The 17,243-nt window shown below is 37.7% G+C and overlaps 1 protein-coding gene across 1 annotated transcript in view; it reads right to left on the bottom strand.

Moving 5' to 3' along the window:
* The window catches only part of CACNA1C (calcium channel, voltage-dependent, L type, alpha 1C subunit), a 414,681-nt gene extending 402,373 nt beyond the window's left edge, over positions 1-12,308 (bottom strand). Inside the window, exons 1-2 of the mRNA XM_009995208.1 lie at positions 11,993-12,308; positions 7,845-7,948 (exon numbers count right to left, since the gene is read on the bottom strand). Coding sequence (XP_009993510.1) covers positions 7,845-7,948; positions 11,993-12,278 — 390 coding nt within the window. The 5' untranslated portion in view covers positions 12,279-12,308. The remainder of the gene's footprint in view (positions 1-7,844; positions 7,949-11,992) is intronic.
* Positions 12,309-17,243: the final 4,935 nt, after the last annotated feature.

The raw sequence follows: 17,243 nt of genomic DNA, 5'->3' as shown, positions 1-17,243 counted from the left end.
AATTCCAAAACCCCAGACTCTCCATCAGTGCAAGTTTACCAGGAGAGCCAGAAAAACAGTTGCACACTTGCCAACACAGCTAGGGGAACCACCTACATGCTGCTTCAAGAAATCATATGCCATGGGAGTTGGGCATCTTGCCGCTGCCTTTGCCAAATTTAGTGCATGGGGCTAAAGATATTGACACCACTTTTAGAGAAACTGTAAAGAACTGTACTTCCAGCAACCACAAAAGAGTAAGAGCTTTCAAAGAACAGGTATGCTCCTTTGGCCAGGTGTTCCACATTTGAGCCCAAGGTCTGCATGAACAAGCTCACTGTGAGTTTCAAGACATCAATTTACATAATGCATCTATATAACTTTACATCATTCAAGTGTCTCAATGGAGAAAATAATGCATCCTTTACTGTCCCAGAAACCATCATAGGTTATTAAGATTATAGCAAAATGTTAGGAAAACACTGCAGTCCAAAAATGGTTCAGTTCCCTTGCTTAGCCTTAGGTGAAACAGAACTCACTAAGGATGTCTTAAGGAGATAACCTGCTGTGCCAACTTCCCAGCATCTGCCAGAAATGCAACATACTGAATAGATGTTAATGAATCATCCCTGCTGTTTACTGGAAGTCTTACCCTAACTGGTGATCTTCCAACATCATATTCTTTAAAGAAAAATATCGTTGGTATCTATAGGCTTTCACAGTTCTTGAAGAAGAACAGATGTTTTGTTCCACCAAGTTGTAGACAAACGCATTTATAAATTGTCCGGTATTCCTCAAAAGCAGAATTTGAGGATGGTCTTAGCTTGCTTTGAAGTACCACCTGTCTGTCATTCAGCCAGGAGGACTGAAAAGCTGCTATAACATATGGACCTTCATGTTTTAGGTGTTAGAAAACATGAAGGGGAAAAACGGAATTGTCCCTGAGAGGAAACGCCAGTTAAAACTTTGATAAACATACAAAACATATTCTTCCCTTCTGGCAGTTCTGCCCCCTGGCAGGCAGCACGTCCACTCTTTTTTTCTAAGGGAATTACAAAGAGTCGTTGGGTTTTTTTTCTAATTTGCACAAGCATTGCCTTTACAGTCAATGATTTTGTAGATGTCAGCGAAGCCTTATGTTCCAAACATTGTCAATAGTGAGCACTAAATTACTGTATGGATTTGGGTGACTTAGTCAGGTAAACTCCAGTGAAGTCAATGGGAGGTTTGCCTGATTAAAAACCCAGTAATGTGATATAGCACCAACTATACCTAATTGAATCTTAAGATCATATGTGAAATGATCTATTGAATTTCTAGATAGAGATGTTTATTTCCTAACTTCATTAAAAAGATTCGGATGCATTTACAAACAGAAATCTAACATCCCACAGACTTGCAGAAGGATAAGGATACTTGTACTAAAAAGACAATACAAAAAGTACCTGCCATTTTGGAAATTTCCACTCCAACTTGGGGTTGTTAAACAAGAATAATTACCACCTGAAAAAAAATACCTGAAACACACTTGATAAGTCAGAAATTTAGAAAGCTTACACATAAAGAGAAAATGGTAATCAGAGCTGTCTAAAGAAATGGGATAAATAGCTTAATATTTGAATTAAACCAATAAACTCGCCATCAGTCAGAATATATATAGTTAAAGTTTCAAAATCACTTACACAGAAACATACAGCCTGTAAATTTCAAGTTACAATTTTCATGTACTTGGAATAGTTTGTGTAACACAAAAAGAACAGAAATGGCAGAACCGAGGAAGAGTTATATCTCAGACAACTATTGTTGAGATGGGTTGGGGTTGAGAAGGAGTCATTATTGGAAGAAAGAGTCAGAAGTCATCCTTTTTCAAAAGATACAGAACAGCCCTTTGAGTATATTCCTTTCCAGACCCTGGAATAGAATATGGAATTCCTCTGTTGTGGACAAACACCTCCGAATACCTCTGCCAAAACTCTCCCAATCCTACCTTCACCTGGTCCACACAGAGGACCACCTCTTACCACTTGCTGATTACCCATCCAACTCAAGTGAGAGAGCTCCACCCAGGGAACCCACCAATTTTGGTCCTGCTATTAACACGTGAAGCTATTAATCTGTTTTAGCAGCTTCATCTTCACAAAGCCTAGGAAATTAAGCCATTACGAAAAAAAAAAAAAAAAGCTGCACATCTAAGCATAAAAAATTAAGAATCGCCCTCAAATGAATTCAACACACATTAGCAAAATGTGACAACGCAGTCCTATGTGCTTCTTGGTGGAAATGAAATTGTGCCCCCACCAGTGTGAAGAAATGAGGCCTCCATACTACTTTTTACACTTTCTTGTTCAGTTGGTGACCACTGACTTGGAATTGAATGCTACAGACTTCATTCTTTTCTTAACAGCCTTTTTCACAGCATTCCTTGTAATGGTCTGTGTGATGTATACTGACAAATCACCTTCACTGTGAAAGCAGGAACCAACCCATTCAACAGATGGTAAAACTGAAACAGCAATTTACCCAAGGCAGCACAGGTTGCCAACACCAGAACCAGCAGACAAGCTTGAATGTCCTCCTCTCAAACCCAGTGCTTATTCTTTCATCCTGTGCTTGACTACTGCAAGAGATGGTGAGTATCAGCCTCTCTTTGCCAGAGACAGGGCTTCTGAGGGGCCTGGGAAATGTTGAGCCTAAATTCCTCATATTCAATTTCCTTAGCATCACAGAGGTCAGTGATTCATAATCTTCCATGAGGAAGTCCTAGAGGATTTTTTTTAACAATCTCCATTCTTCTTCTCCTCATACTGACTCCAGTTCCTTTCCAGCCTCCTCAGCCCCTTTCCTGCAGCTTCTCCTGCTTACTCCTCACTTTTTAAATTCCATAACTTTGCCCAGCTGTAGTAGTGCTGGCATGAGGCCCAAGCTAATAAAACTATCAGATCTTATTAGCTTGGTATCCATCCTATCCTGCCCTGCACCTCACCCCTAACGTTAGCATATCTCATAACTTTATTGCTAGTTGGAAACTGTCACACAGGAGGATAGCGATGACTCAAAAAGAACCAAAAGTTTTTGTGCAGTATTCCTCCTTATCCAGAAAAGCCATCCTTTCTTTTCCTGACCTTCTCACCCCCAATTTGCTTTCTAACACTTTCTGACTTTGCCCAAGAAAAACTGAGAGACTGCTCAATACACCGACTCCAGAATTTTCTGATATAAAAAATGCTGAAGTGTGATATGCCAGTACCTAGAAACATAATGTAAATATCTAGACACATATACAGTGACATCCACACCTATCCTGTCAGTTTGCTGCAAATGCAAAAAAAACCCCACAATTTAAATATTTTCTTCTTTTTTTGTAAAGGAATCACCTTCTCAACTGGATACTACCATAATCACCAGTTAGTAAAGCAGCTACACCCTCCTGAAAGGCAAGCCCCCTTTCCATATGCAGGCATTCCCACAAACACCACTGGCACAAGCACTGATGGGCAAACAGAAATCCCATCTTTATTTTTTTACAGGGTCCTATTTCAGGTTTAACAAATTAGTCTGAAAGTGATATCCCATTATGAGTTCACATATAAACACAAGAGATCTTTTTTTACATTTAAACAGTGTACAACAGGATTTCCTTCCTGTAACAAGGACAAGGGAGGGAAAGCAGAGCTATCAAAACAAAACAAGAAGTCTCCTGCTATTTATCCTAAGTATAAACAACTGACTAAGTCGCCTTCCATGGAATGTGGTGTAAACCTTGGTCTTAACCTCAGTATGGTATCACCACGCTGTGACATTAACCAGGCTTGCGCCATTTGCAATTGCCAATAAAGTGATAGAAGGGTTCCCCTCTCAGCTTCCTATCTTAGGCAGTCTGTAGTTTTATTCCTAAATGTACGTTATCTCTGTTCTAATGCATAATCGCAGGGATAACAAGGAGAGAACCTCTATATCAGTTACAGCCTCTCACTTTAATTTCCTTCAAACTAACTCAAATTTTCCTGACTGCATCAAGAGAATGTATAAATGCTTTTCTCACAGGGACATCCATGAGCTTTCTTTACTTGTAAATTTAAACAATGTCTCAGCAGAGTTCATTAATACCAAAAAAACTTTGCATCCAATGCAACTCCCCTCCATTTGTGCAAGTTCAATAGTTTTCCAGTGAGCACACTGCAGATGTAAAAGACAAAAACTTGTGAAGCCAATTTCAAGCATTTGTTATTACTACATTATATTGTTCTGACATTTTTCTGAAAGCCAGTGACAAATACACTGCAGTGAGCATAAAAATACAACATTTGGGGTTTAGGATACACATGCATTCAAAAAATGAAAGTGCTTCACAGTCCAAGTTACAATCCCTAGACTTGATAAAAATGGCCTGAAGATTTACAGGACTTATTATTACAGGAAGCCAGACTGCAAAGAACCTGTCAGAACATCCATTTGCTGTTTGGTCTAAACTTGCAATAAATAACAACTAATCCAAATTCCTCACTAACATAAAAGGGAAGGGATTACCTATCCTTTAGTTCCAATGCTCATATTAATTACAGTGGCATCACATCAAATAGGTTTTGTACATAAAAACCAGGCTTATTAAAATGGAGATATGACTATTAGGTTACTGGTTTTGTAATGATTTTGTAACAAGACAAATGAGGCATGAGTCTCTTCAAGACTTCTGTGGAAGGCACACAGCAATAAGTACGGCCTATTTGACCAATGGCTGATCACTTCTGTGAAATTCATACAGAGCAATTATTTATCAACATGTTATTTAGCTATCCTTTTTCTGATTTTACAGAGAGACGGAAAGAAGCCACTCAAAATTCAGAATTCTTTTCTTTCTCTTCTCTCACCACCACTGGCTCCATTATCTTGTTAAAAACAACTGATTGAATTTTTACCTCAGTCCCCATAGAAAGCATTATTTGAAAAGTTATGATGAAACATTAGAGAGGAAATACCCTAAAGGTAAAGGGTTGTTGTGCCACTTTCAGACCTTATAAAACTTCTCCTATCCATCACATGTTTTCTGCAGATAGTTTCTTTGTGTCTGAGAAAGTTAAGCATGGCTCAGGAAACCAGGGATGTGGGAGTTTTTCTGGTAGCTTTACTCCTAAAAAAAGCTATGTCACAAAATGGAAATTAATCAAGAGTTCTTAGACAAGTGAAAATCTCTTCTGGGCAGCTTCAACACAGTACTCACGTCTGCGCTTGATATTCACCTATGTGCACACGTTGCTGACATACACTCCTATCCTGTTTCAGATTATAGCCTTTGGAGCTCTAGACTTCATGGTTACAAAATAAATCAGATTGCAAAATACACACTCACAGGTAGAAAAAAAAAAATAATAAGCGAGTTCATGAGCTTTTACAGGAACATGTTATTAACCCTAGCTTCTTTCTAATCTCTTCCATGTACTATTCAGCTCTTTGAGTGTAAGGTCCCACTCTTCTGCAGTTTCTGCCATCTGGAATAGCTTTCTTTTAACTGCAAGTTTCATCTATTCTTTCATCCCATTCCAAGACACAACTAACACATTTTTTCTCCCTTGTCTCACCCATTTGTCTCCACTTCCACTCCCTATTGTTCAGGACTTTACTCACTAATCACAGAATCATAGTAGTTTGGGTTGAAAGGGACCTTAAAGATCATCTATTTCCAGCCCCCCCTGCATGGACAGGGACACCCTCCACTAATCACAACATACAACTCTTCACAATTCTGTGAAAAGTTTTGGAATACAGCATAACATATACTCAAAGAATCCATTTCCCAACACCAGTATATGCATGCCAAGATACATCACCCTGAGAAAACAAGCAAACAAAACCAAAAAGCATACCACCAAAAACCACAAAATCCCACAACTACAACCACAAACTGGGACTGATAGGACCAAAGGCTAAGGAAAAGTTGGAGCTCCAGGGTTTCATGTATAGTGTAGAATAGAGTCTCAATTCCACTCATGCAAGCCTCTCATGGGACAATAAGTACTCTGTTTTCCATTTTTTTTATTACTATTTCCAATAAGATCTACAGAACACAGTGTAATTAAGTAGACTCCCCATTTTACTTGCTTCTCCCCTTACTTCTGTGAAGCAGCTATTTGGATAAATTAACAATGGCTCCTCATCCTCAAGGCTATAATATTTCTAAACTTTTCTGAGATTATAATTCTTGCTTGACTGGGATTGTTTAAATCCTACACACAAATAATCTGAATGTTTTGATAGGCTGACCAAATGATGCAAAAGACATTTTGGAAAACAGATACAGAATAGCAACATGGCTCACAAAGTGCCTGTATTTCCTGATAGTAGAAGAATTAATACACCTAATTCAATTATGAATGTATTCCCAATCTAGCATTAGCCAGCAGTCTCCTCCCTGAAATAAGACATACCCACAACCAATTAAATTTAGGATAAGCTAGGGTCTTCTAATCTTCAGCTCTGCTTTGTTTTCCTCTTTCAGTCTTGCAAGTCAGAACGTGCAATTAACAACATACTGTCTTTTACAATCACAGGATAAATTGACACTGCTTTTTTAAAAATAAAAGTTAATAACTTCATTAAAGTGCCATACTGAAGTGTCTTAAATCTACATACCACCATTCATTATTGTTCAACAGTAAGTCAGGTTAACAAAGAGATAGAAGTAAAAGAGAAACAAGACCAATTCATATTCTATAAATACAGAGAATAGTTAAAAGTTAACAATCTCTCATCTCCTCCTGTTCTCATTTTTAAATTTCCTTAAGGAGTTACAGTATAAAAGCACTACACTCAAATTTTTTTTTTTGCTTTTTTTGTTTGTTTTGGGCTTTTTTAGTGTTCAGTGGTTTACTTTTACTTTTTTTTAAACACAGAAGTATAATTCTAGCAAACTCCTGAAGTTTGCAGTTTGTTTTATACAACTTCAAGAGATATTTAATCAAATGATTGACCTCCAGGAACAGCATGGATCATTTTAATTACAATGTCTGTCAGCCACCACAATTATCTCTACTTTGGAAATACAACTTTTGTTTCCCTTTTCTGTTGCTCTAAAATTTCTTATGTCAGGAGCCAGGAAATAGCATCCTAACCTTTCAAACTCAGAGCAAGTTCTCATCCTAATCCAACCAGGCAAGTAGGAGATTTATTCACATATTTAAGAGGAACAAAAATGTTTTCTGCTAATTCAGTGACTTGTGTTGCAGAGCTGTTTTGTGTTGTGCCCTTACCAAACAGACTTCTTGCTATGGATTCATGAGAAGCCAAAAGTAAACCCTCTTTCCTTTTTTATATGGACAGGTCTATCCCAAAATACCAACATCAGTATCAGTGGTGACAGAGGAAAAGCTATATTCCCCCAACAAGAGGGAAGGGGAAAAAAAAAAAAGAATAAGAACAGCACACCCAAACCCACAAATGTTGTTCAGCTAAACACGTGTCTGTGAAATGCAAGCATTAAGGTACATTCTGGAAATTCACCATCAAGCTGTGCTCTCTAGTATCACCTGAGAGGCGGACAGTATCAATTTCACAACATCACTTTGTAAGAGAAAAAAACACCACATAATCCAAGATTAAAAGATTTCTCTTGGAAATAACCTGCAGTTCAACACTTACCAAGCAGTTTTGCAGCATGCAGTCTTTGGTTAACCAACAGATACAGCACCCATGAAAATTTTGGAACATTCTTTTCTAAAGCCAGCTCACCTGAAGGAGGTGCTAACACCAATAGAGACACAAAACTCAAGAACAATTTTTACCTTATTCTTTTCCCTAGCATCAACCGTCTTTTTGGTCACTTTTTAAAAGGACTTTCAAAATAGTAAGACTAAACACTATTAAGGACTTACCAGATTGGAATTGGTGGCATTGGAATCATCTTCTGGAAAGGGGATATAGATAGCTAAGGCCACACAATTGGCAAAAATAGTCAGTAAAATAATTATTTCAAATGGTCTGAGGAATGGAGTTAAGGAAATTGTTCCAAAACGTATACACAAATTTTAAAAAAAAAAAAAGAAAGAAAAGAAATATTTATAAGAATTCTGTTTAAAGAAAACATTCCAAGCCCCTTATATTCTGAAAAGAAACATATGCCTTTTTAAGTGCTTTTAGGAGCTCCCAGCCAAGAATCTTCCTAATATGTCAAAAGCAGTGTAGGCCAGTCGCGTGCCAGAGTAAACACAGATTTCTTAAAAGTTTTTTTTTCCTTCCTTTATTTATTTAGCTCTCATTTTCCCTATTTCCCCTCAAGTGTGGTTTCACTATTTTTAATCATAGAAGCCTGTTCTAGAAGGACTGTCATCTTTCCTCTTACGATTAGCTTCTCTCGGTCTTCTCCATGTGTATTTACCTGAAATTGCAAAACCTGAAATAAATTTAATGAAAGGTTTTGGAGGGTTTTTTTTGTTGTAGCAGTATTTTTTTAGCTCAGACTCTCATACCTGAAAGTTTAATGCAAGGGCCCAAAAAATACATGCATACATTCAGTTAGAAGGCATTTCAAAGATTATAAAAATAACACAGAATCACAGGAAGTTAGGGGCTGGAAAGGACCTCAAAAGATCATCTAGTTCAACCCTCCTGCCAGAGCAGGATCCCCTAGAGCAAGTTACACAGGAATACACCCAGGTAGCTTTTAAATCTCCAGAGAAGGAGACTCCACAACCTCTCTGGGCAGAACATTTTTCCAGTGCTCTGTCACCCTCACAGTGAAAACGTTTTCCCATATGTTTATGTGGAATCTCCTATGCTCCAGCTTGCACCCATTGCCCCTTGTCCTATCATTGGACATCACTGAAAAGAGCCTGGCTCCATCCTCCTGACTTTTGCCCTTCACATATTTATAAACACTAATGAGGTCACCCCTTAGCCTCCTCTTCTCCAAGCTGAAAAGACCCAGCTCCCTCAACCTTTCTTCATATGGGATATTTGTTAAGGCAAAAAAAAATTTGCTTTGTCCAAAATGTGCTTATACTACACATTGCCATATATACTTGTTTTGTTTAAAATATATTTGAAGCAGTACTTCTTTTTCTTTTATTTGCATTTCATTTGGCATCATAGGGATAACAAATATGCCAACACCGTATATTAGGCACACCTGGAAATTAAGAGTTCCTTACGACAGAGAAACCAGCACCAATTCAGGACCATTTCAGTCTGACATCAACTTTGATAGGGAAAAAACCCAAAGATCTGGGCTGTTCAATGAACAAATCCTGCACAACCTTGTTGCCCCACTGACTGTCCACTGGAATCAAAGGGCATCTTTCTAGTGACCAATTTGCTCATGCTGTACTTCATCTACTTCAGTGGACTCCTAAACCTTAATTGCTGTGAAGTGTCTCCAAACTCAGGCTGGGGACAAGATTTACAGTCTGCCTACATTTACTTACCTGCAAGGATATCCTGGAGGCTGGCTCTGTGATAACTGACCAGTACTCTAGACTGGAATGAAAAGAAGGATAGGACAAGGAGAATGTCATGTATAACCTGTGCCACAGAGGGCATTTAAGCTTGAATTTATCTATCATGGGAGTGGTTTTGCAGCACTGCCAGTCATCAACACATGCATGATTTTGGTCAGCAGACTACTGTTCTCAGCATGTTTTAGCAGGAAAGAACTGGAGATTAGGATGTGCAACAGCCTGAACTGCAAGATTTGCACAAAAATCCCAGGCACATGACCCCCACCTATGCTCAGATACATTCTACATTTCACAGAATGAAGAGTCAAAGGGCTCGAAACTCACCAAACTACTGTGCCAAAACCTATGAATAATAGTAGATATGTGATAACATGGAGCAAGAAGAGCAAATCAGGGTAGGTAGATTACATATGAAATCAGCAAGACTTCTCAGGTACCTCATATTGGCTGTATGGGTAGTGTTTAACACACAAAGACCTGAATTTCCATAGGCTTTCCTTTTCTTAATTGCTTTTTTCCTAGATATTTTTGTTTTGACAGGATTATTATCTATTAACTTATCATTGCTCATGCATTTTTTTTAAATTCTATTATATTTTTGCACTGTAAAAATAAAATGGTATAAAATCTACAAACACACTGCACACATAGCAGAAAATTAAATACACACCTAAATCTTTTGTAAAACAAGGTAATTAATTAATTCCATTTTTTTCCTATGTGCTATTGCACCTTCAGGTTCTTAGTGTTATACTGTTTGGGCAAAAACACCACAGAAGTACTTAATATCTCCTATGCTTAGACTTTAGTGGTTCATCTAATTAAGCAAAGCTTTCTCTATTTTTTAGCAATTAGGCAAAGTCAGAGTACAGAATGACATTAACTTATCACAATTGATCACAACTCTTGGATCGTTACTTGTCATCATGTTTCATGTTTATAAACACTAGAAGTCCAATGGGAGGTTCTGATGGGAAAAAATGCTTCCATCAGCTCACCTAAAACCAAACAAAACCAAAAAAAGCAAGCATCAGCATCTTTGGATTGCTTTAATCACATTGTTTGGTCCTCTCTTGATCTCAGCAGTGCTGTATCCTGTTTTACAACACATCATTCCCATAATTCATTGCTGATCTTATTCATTTATCAAATGTCACTCTGATCTTTCTTTAAAGACATGTGGTTACTGGGGAGCTAGTAAGTAAACCAATTCAACTTCATCCTGTAAGTCATCATCCATCATCTTATGCTTAAAGTATCAGAGCTATGCCAGAAGGGATAAAAAGTAGCAAACTTAATCAGGGGGATTAAAAATTAGCATCTGAAGAAAAAAGAAATAGGCAGGCAGGTAGTTTAAGGACATCTGAGAACTGACAGGAATATTTTTAACAAGTTCTTAATCTGAAAAATATGTCTATGTCAGCTAGACCTAATATATTTATATTCTGTGTTCATCTCTCTCAAATCCCAGCAGGTCCCCAAAGAAACAATATTATTACATTGTCTTCACTACCATCATTCATTTTTTTATCATATGAATACTGCCAAGTTCTATACTGCCTTTGCTTGACATGCCTATCTATCCCTAACACGTTTTTTTTCTTTTGTATTTACTTAAGGACACCATTAGCTTGTGATTTACTGAAAATTCCTGTTCACGGTTACTCTTAGTTTCTCTTTGGGTAGGCAAGGGAGGTATATTTTATTTCAGTTTTTGTTTCACAACAAATTCCAGCTTGTGCTGCTCAGACCTGGGGTAACTAAAAAGGTTTTTCTCCTTCCACATGAAGTTGATGGCCAAACTCTCACTGACTTTCCTGGGAAGCAGCACCGATCCTCACATTCTGCAATTCTGTGTCAGTGGTTATCATCTATCATCTCTGACACAGTCTGTCTCTTCTACTAGACCTGGCCCTGTACTGTGTTTGTACATTGCAGGATTACTTTAACTCTTTGTCTGTTTCCCTGTTTCCAGATAACCAGTACCTCTCACCACACATTAGTGAGCCTTATTACTTTATGTGGAATAAAAAAAAACAACATTAACAGACCTTAGCCCTGTTTCAGAGCCTTATGGCACACATTTGGATTTTTTTTCCTTTTGTCCCATTCTTTTCTCCTTACTGTAGAAAGTGATGCCATGCATTTAACAAAAAAAACACAAACAAAACAAACATATGATGCAAAGTACCAGAGCTGTTTAACTGGTGGAAGTTCTTTCAGTACCCACAAAAATCCCCCAACAAAACCAACAAACAAACCTTGCATATCTCCCATCAATTTCAACCTGTGCCACATGTTTTTAAAAGAGCAGATTTTGTCCCTAATTTTTATCATTTAAACTTCTAGTGGTTCTTTACACAAGGGTATAGTTAAGGCTTCATTCCTAAACTTTTTTTTTTTTCCCCAGCTTAAATTATCTCAGTTAAGACATCAAAAACTATTTGTGTAATTTACATTCCTAGTGGTGCCTTTCAACTTCAGGTATTGATTTCTGCACACTTCTGAATAGCCCCCAATGCACACAAACTATTTGCTGTTATCCAAATGAGAACATCAGAAAGGATATTTCCATTCGACGATGCTGATGCATGCCCTCCGGATGGGATTTTTCAGTGTTAAACACAGCAGTGCCCTGGGAGGACGTGTAGCTGTGGTGGTACCCTGTTTTTTCTGTTTCCCATACTGCTGCCTTTTCCTCTGCGTGGAGCTAGCCGTGGAGATTGTTGCATTGCCAGCACTACCCATCAGTTTGGCTTGCCTGGCAGCATCAATCGCAGCTTGCCAGGACAGAGCTGCCCCTGGCGTAGGGATGTGCTCTGGGGCAAGCCCTGCAGCTGCATTGGCATTCATGTTGGCATGAGCTGGACGGGGACTCCCATAGTTGGAACCTGTGAAAGGAAAAGAAAAAAACGACAGAAATTTGTGAAGATGTTTTTTAAACAGCAGAAAAGAGAGTCAGTGTTTTTAAAAACCCTAATATCAGTAAAATCAAGAGCTAAGGTTAAGGATTAGTGTAGGGTATCCACTTACTACCAGCTTGTTCCTCCAATTCAAGCTTTTCATTTTCAAGTAATAATACTACACAATCATTTGTCTCCTAACAGTCTCCCAACAAGACCAAATGGAGAGTGAGCTGTCAGAACTGCTTCCAATCAATATAGTTTCCAGAGATTCACACAAAACAAATTGTCCTTCTTTTTTTTATGACACATTTTGCAAGTTGGATTGTTTGAAATCTCAAAAGGTGAGGCTGTTATCATCACCGTATCACACAGACACACAGTACTATGCTATTTAGCACATGGCCAAATTAGATTCTCAAGTCCTACCATTAAAATCCTTGTTTTCCAGATTACCTCAGGGTGAAGTGAAATTTAACAATAAGCTTAATTCTCTCTGCAAATGGTACACATTTCAAAGCCTAAGAGCAGCCTGACTAAGATTCACTGAAGCAGAAAGTGAAACACAAAGGCAGGGTTCATGGCTTCTGTGCTCTATGGGATGCTCTGCAGATAGTTTAGGTCAACCAACATACATTTATAAACTGGAGCTGGTTCCTTATCCTGATAAACTGATTTTAAGATAGATGAACAATTGAAATCTATGGATTAGCACTTACTTGCAAGCCATGTATTAACAAGAATGCTAAGACCTAACAGTTTCAAGTTTTCACCTCTTTTAGCCAAAACTGAGGGAATACATGCTTTTGCAAGAATAGAATATATATTGTCTATCACACATATATATTTGACTGACATTTCAAAGCTACCGTAATTGTTGCATCATTTCAGTAAAAGACAGTTAAGTCACCTATGCCTCTTCGAGGAGGCTTTTTCAGTGATTCAAATTAAAACCTCCATCACTTCAAAATGAATTAATTTTGAAACTTCAAAACAGATTCCCTTACTCTTTGGAGTATGCTTCAACTGACATATGCAAGAACTTGTGAAAGATTAACTAAATTTTGCTCACAGAAGAAAAAATAATCTAGGTTAGCAATGTGCAACATAAAATCTGCACAAAGTCACAACAGCAACATTTAATTAGGAAGAGCATCTTGTTTTGATACATCCTACACAAGATTTAAGAGACTACTTAACTTTTTGATGGATTTGTGAGTTTGCCTGTGGCCTATATGTTAAGATACAGGTAAAAGGAAGTCCAGATAGCCTACAGACCTTATTTCTTCACAAGCTATAAAAGCAGAGTTCAGATTCAAAACACTGCACACTAAGAGATGGTATTTTCCCCTTACTGCTGATCAGCAGAGATTGCTTCAGAGTGTACACACAAGAGGCAGATGGTAGAAACCCAGCAAAGGAGTTAGATCACCTTATATTTCAAAGCAACCTCAAAGTCTACTGTGTTCCATTGCAGATTAATATAGAAATATGATATTACTAAATAGATCAGATGAGCTCCTATACACTACTGGACAAAGCAAACAGAAAACCACATGACACACAGACATTCAAAACCAGGGAACTGGCAAACTGTTCTTGAACATAAATTACCCAAGATGCGTATTTCATAGCTGGATGTGCAATGCCAAGATATCACAGCAATGACTGCTCTACAAATGAATTGAAGCAGGTAAATAAATTTAATCACATTGACACAAAGAGTGCAACAGGATATATGCCTCTACCTAGAAGGCATGCAAGATATTTAAATTCATCTCACTGAATCATAAGGAAGGACATTATAGAGTCAGATGTCATTTTATGTCAGGCATTGCTACAAGATTTCCAGGCTGTTACAGTTTCATTGTACAGCAGGAAAACCAAGAGCTTGTCTTTGCTCACTGAAAAACCTCCTAGTTGCAAACCAGCCAAAGGAAGCTAGTGAGTAATATGACTCTGATATGTGAAAGGGAAGTTGAAAGAAACAAGAAATTGGAACTGGTTAATTCACATCCCTCAGATTTTGAAACTGAAGAAAGAGAACTTTCAGAATCACACAGGCAAAACAGATTTCCTTGATGAAGCAAGCAATCAACTGACAAACTTAGTTGGTTTTCTAAGACTAAGCAAATTGTACACATCACTACTCATGAGATACATCTTTCTTTTTAGACTAGTTCCAGATGCAGTTTCTTTCTCTTTAGTGTCTATTTGACCTTCCTAGCCTGAGGCATGCTGGAAAGAAAAGTAAATGGAAAATTACACTAATTATTCTCCAATTCCAGCTCTTCTTGAATATTGACCTATTCTCTATGTGTTTTCCAGTGAAAGCAAACTTGCTGATCCATTGCCACATGTTCTTATCACACCGACTAGACCATGTGGTCCTGAAAATGAACAGCTGCTGCATCTTAATGAAGACTTTTCTGTAATTTGGGAGTATGAAAAGCTTCTCGTTTATTACTGCTTATTCGTAAGGTTTCACAGCTTTGATGTGCCAGCAAAGATGAGGATACAACTTCTAGATGTTTTGTTGTTTTTACTTCTACCACAGTCACCAGTCCCATAATATAGTGCTTTGTCTCAAATTTATTTCAAAAGGTGGGTCAGTAATGATGTCAGTAATGGTGGGTCAGTCATTTGTAAGAAATATTACAAATATTGATTATTGATAAGGATCTGTCTGTTTTATGAAGCTTAGAAACTGCAGACTCTACCTGTACTAAAAAACTAACAGCAGTGACAAATGTCTTGAACTGCAGGCAGTTTACAGAAATAGCTTAAAGACTGAAGCTCACACAGCTTCACAGAAAGTGCTTTGAAGAACCAAGCAAGTATTTTCAAAGACAGCTTAGCAAACTTTCAGGGAGAATTTATTTCTACCCTAAAATCTACATAATTAGTGTTAATTCCTAGGAAGTAAGAAGAACATACTGAACTTGAGAGACACCATGCTAGATTTCACCTATAGGACTCATTTCTCCCCGATCACGAAACTATGCTTTAAACTGAGAGCTGCAGTTACTGGATTTATTATATTCAATTTGCAACATAGCAATTAAAATACTTCACTTGATTTCCCCACTACAAATAAAGATTCGCAATACCTAGGTCAATTTCATTGTATTTGTTTATAACATTATTAAGCTTAGAAGTTGACAAGAAGTGGAAAATTGAGATGAAGCACCCATCCAAATGCAATAAACTCACTAAGTACTGTCATCATCACCCTGCTAATCCCTACCACCCTTTAGCAAGAAGTTGTACTATTGAGTACATCCAACGGGTACATAAAACTTGTCTCTCAAGTAAACTTCTGTGCTATGGATCATGAGTTGAAGCATTTGAATAGTAATTCAACATAAAAGTTCATTTAAGTGAACAAATTTCACTACAAAGTCTTTGGGAAATACTTTCATTTCTGAGAAAACACAAAATCACAGAATTACTTCAACTGCAGAAACAACAGAAATACAGGTCCCAAAAACTACAGTTAAGTCAGAAAATCAACAAATACAGTTGCGCCACAACAGAAAATTACCCGTTTCACAAAATACCTGACATTGTAAACTTACAACCAAATCACCCAAATGGTCATCACCAAAATCACTACTAAAATATATAGCAATGATCATTAGTATCTGTATAAGTGCTATTTGTATTCTAGTAACATCTTGCATGCCATGTATTAACTATCTCAAAAATATAATAAAAAAAAAAACCAACAAACCTAAGCAGTGACCATTCTATATGACAAGTGGGCAAAGTGATGATACAAAGGGATTGCCACTTTTGAGTTTCTTGACTTGATCTAGTTATCCACACATTTATTTTAGAGGAATTTGTGCTTAGATTAATTCTTTAAATGAGAAGGGAGCCAGGCCGATGTGGACTGTCACTGTGCTTTCTTTCTGTCACTTCAAAAATATCAGAATCCTAAACGTGCAAACCTTGAAATTGTATTGCACAATTGTGTTTTTCTACAAAGCAGAGGAGAGATGGGTATACTAAAGACGAAGCTGCTTAAGTCATAATGTCTTAACTGAACACTGAAAGAAAGCACACAGAAAGTAGGAAACTGGTCACACTACTAAGATCATGTGTAAAGCCAATTCAAGAACATGGAAAAAACATTATAAAAGACTGAAGGGAGAGGTGCTAACAAGAAACATGAAGAACACAGAGAGAAAAAAAAAATCAGTCTATGATATCATCCGCTAATAAGAGAAAGAATGTGGAAAATATTGATCCATTAACCAATGGAAAAAGGAGAGCATTTGACAGATGATTGTAAGAAGGCTTAAGTGTCACATGAACTTTTTGCATCGATTTTTAATAAAGAACAATTAATCAAGAGCAGGTGAGTAGCACAATTAATCCCCAAACCAAAACAGGTACCACTTCCAACTATGAAATGGAAACAAGTTAGAAAGTACATAGATAATGTCCATGGTTTCAGCCACTTAGGTACCACACCCTAGAATGTCCTAGAATATTTCAAGAGCTTTCTGAAGTAATCTCAAAGCTGTTAGCTGCTGGTTTGAACTCATGGAAGACAGGAGAAATCTCAGACAACTGAGAAAGGCTGCATGGAGTCCTCAGTTAAAAAAAAGTAGGAAAGCTGGAAATTTAAATCTCGTTGAACTTCAGACTCCAGAAAGAAACCTGGAATAAGTAAAATAAACAAGTGTCAGCAAGAACTTGGAAGACAAGGATTAAAATAGCAGCAGACATGGGTCTGTCATGAATACACTGTGTCAAAGAAACCTAATTCCTTCCAAAATTGGGTAACAGAATTCACAGGTGTGTTGGGTCTGTGTGTCAGGGCTTTGGTAACAGTGGAGGGGTACAGGGGTGACTCCTGTGAGAAGCTTCTGCAAGCTCCCCCAGCTCCAAAGCCAGACCTGCCTCC

This window comes from Chaetura pelagica, unplaced genomic scaffold, assembly GCF_000747805.2.
Source record: "Chaetura pelagica isolate M959 unplaced genomic scaffold, ChaPel_1.0 scaffold343, whole genome shotgun sequence".
Taxonomy (NCBI): Eukaryota; Metazoa; Chordata; class Aves; order Apodiformes; family Apodidae; genus Chaetura; species Chaetura pelagica.
Note: the sequence above shows the minus strand (reverse complement) of the source record. Positions and strands in the feature narration are given on the sequence as shown.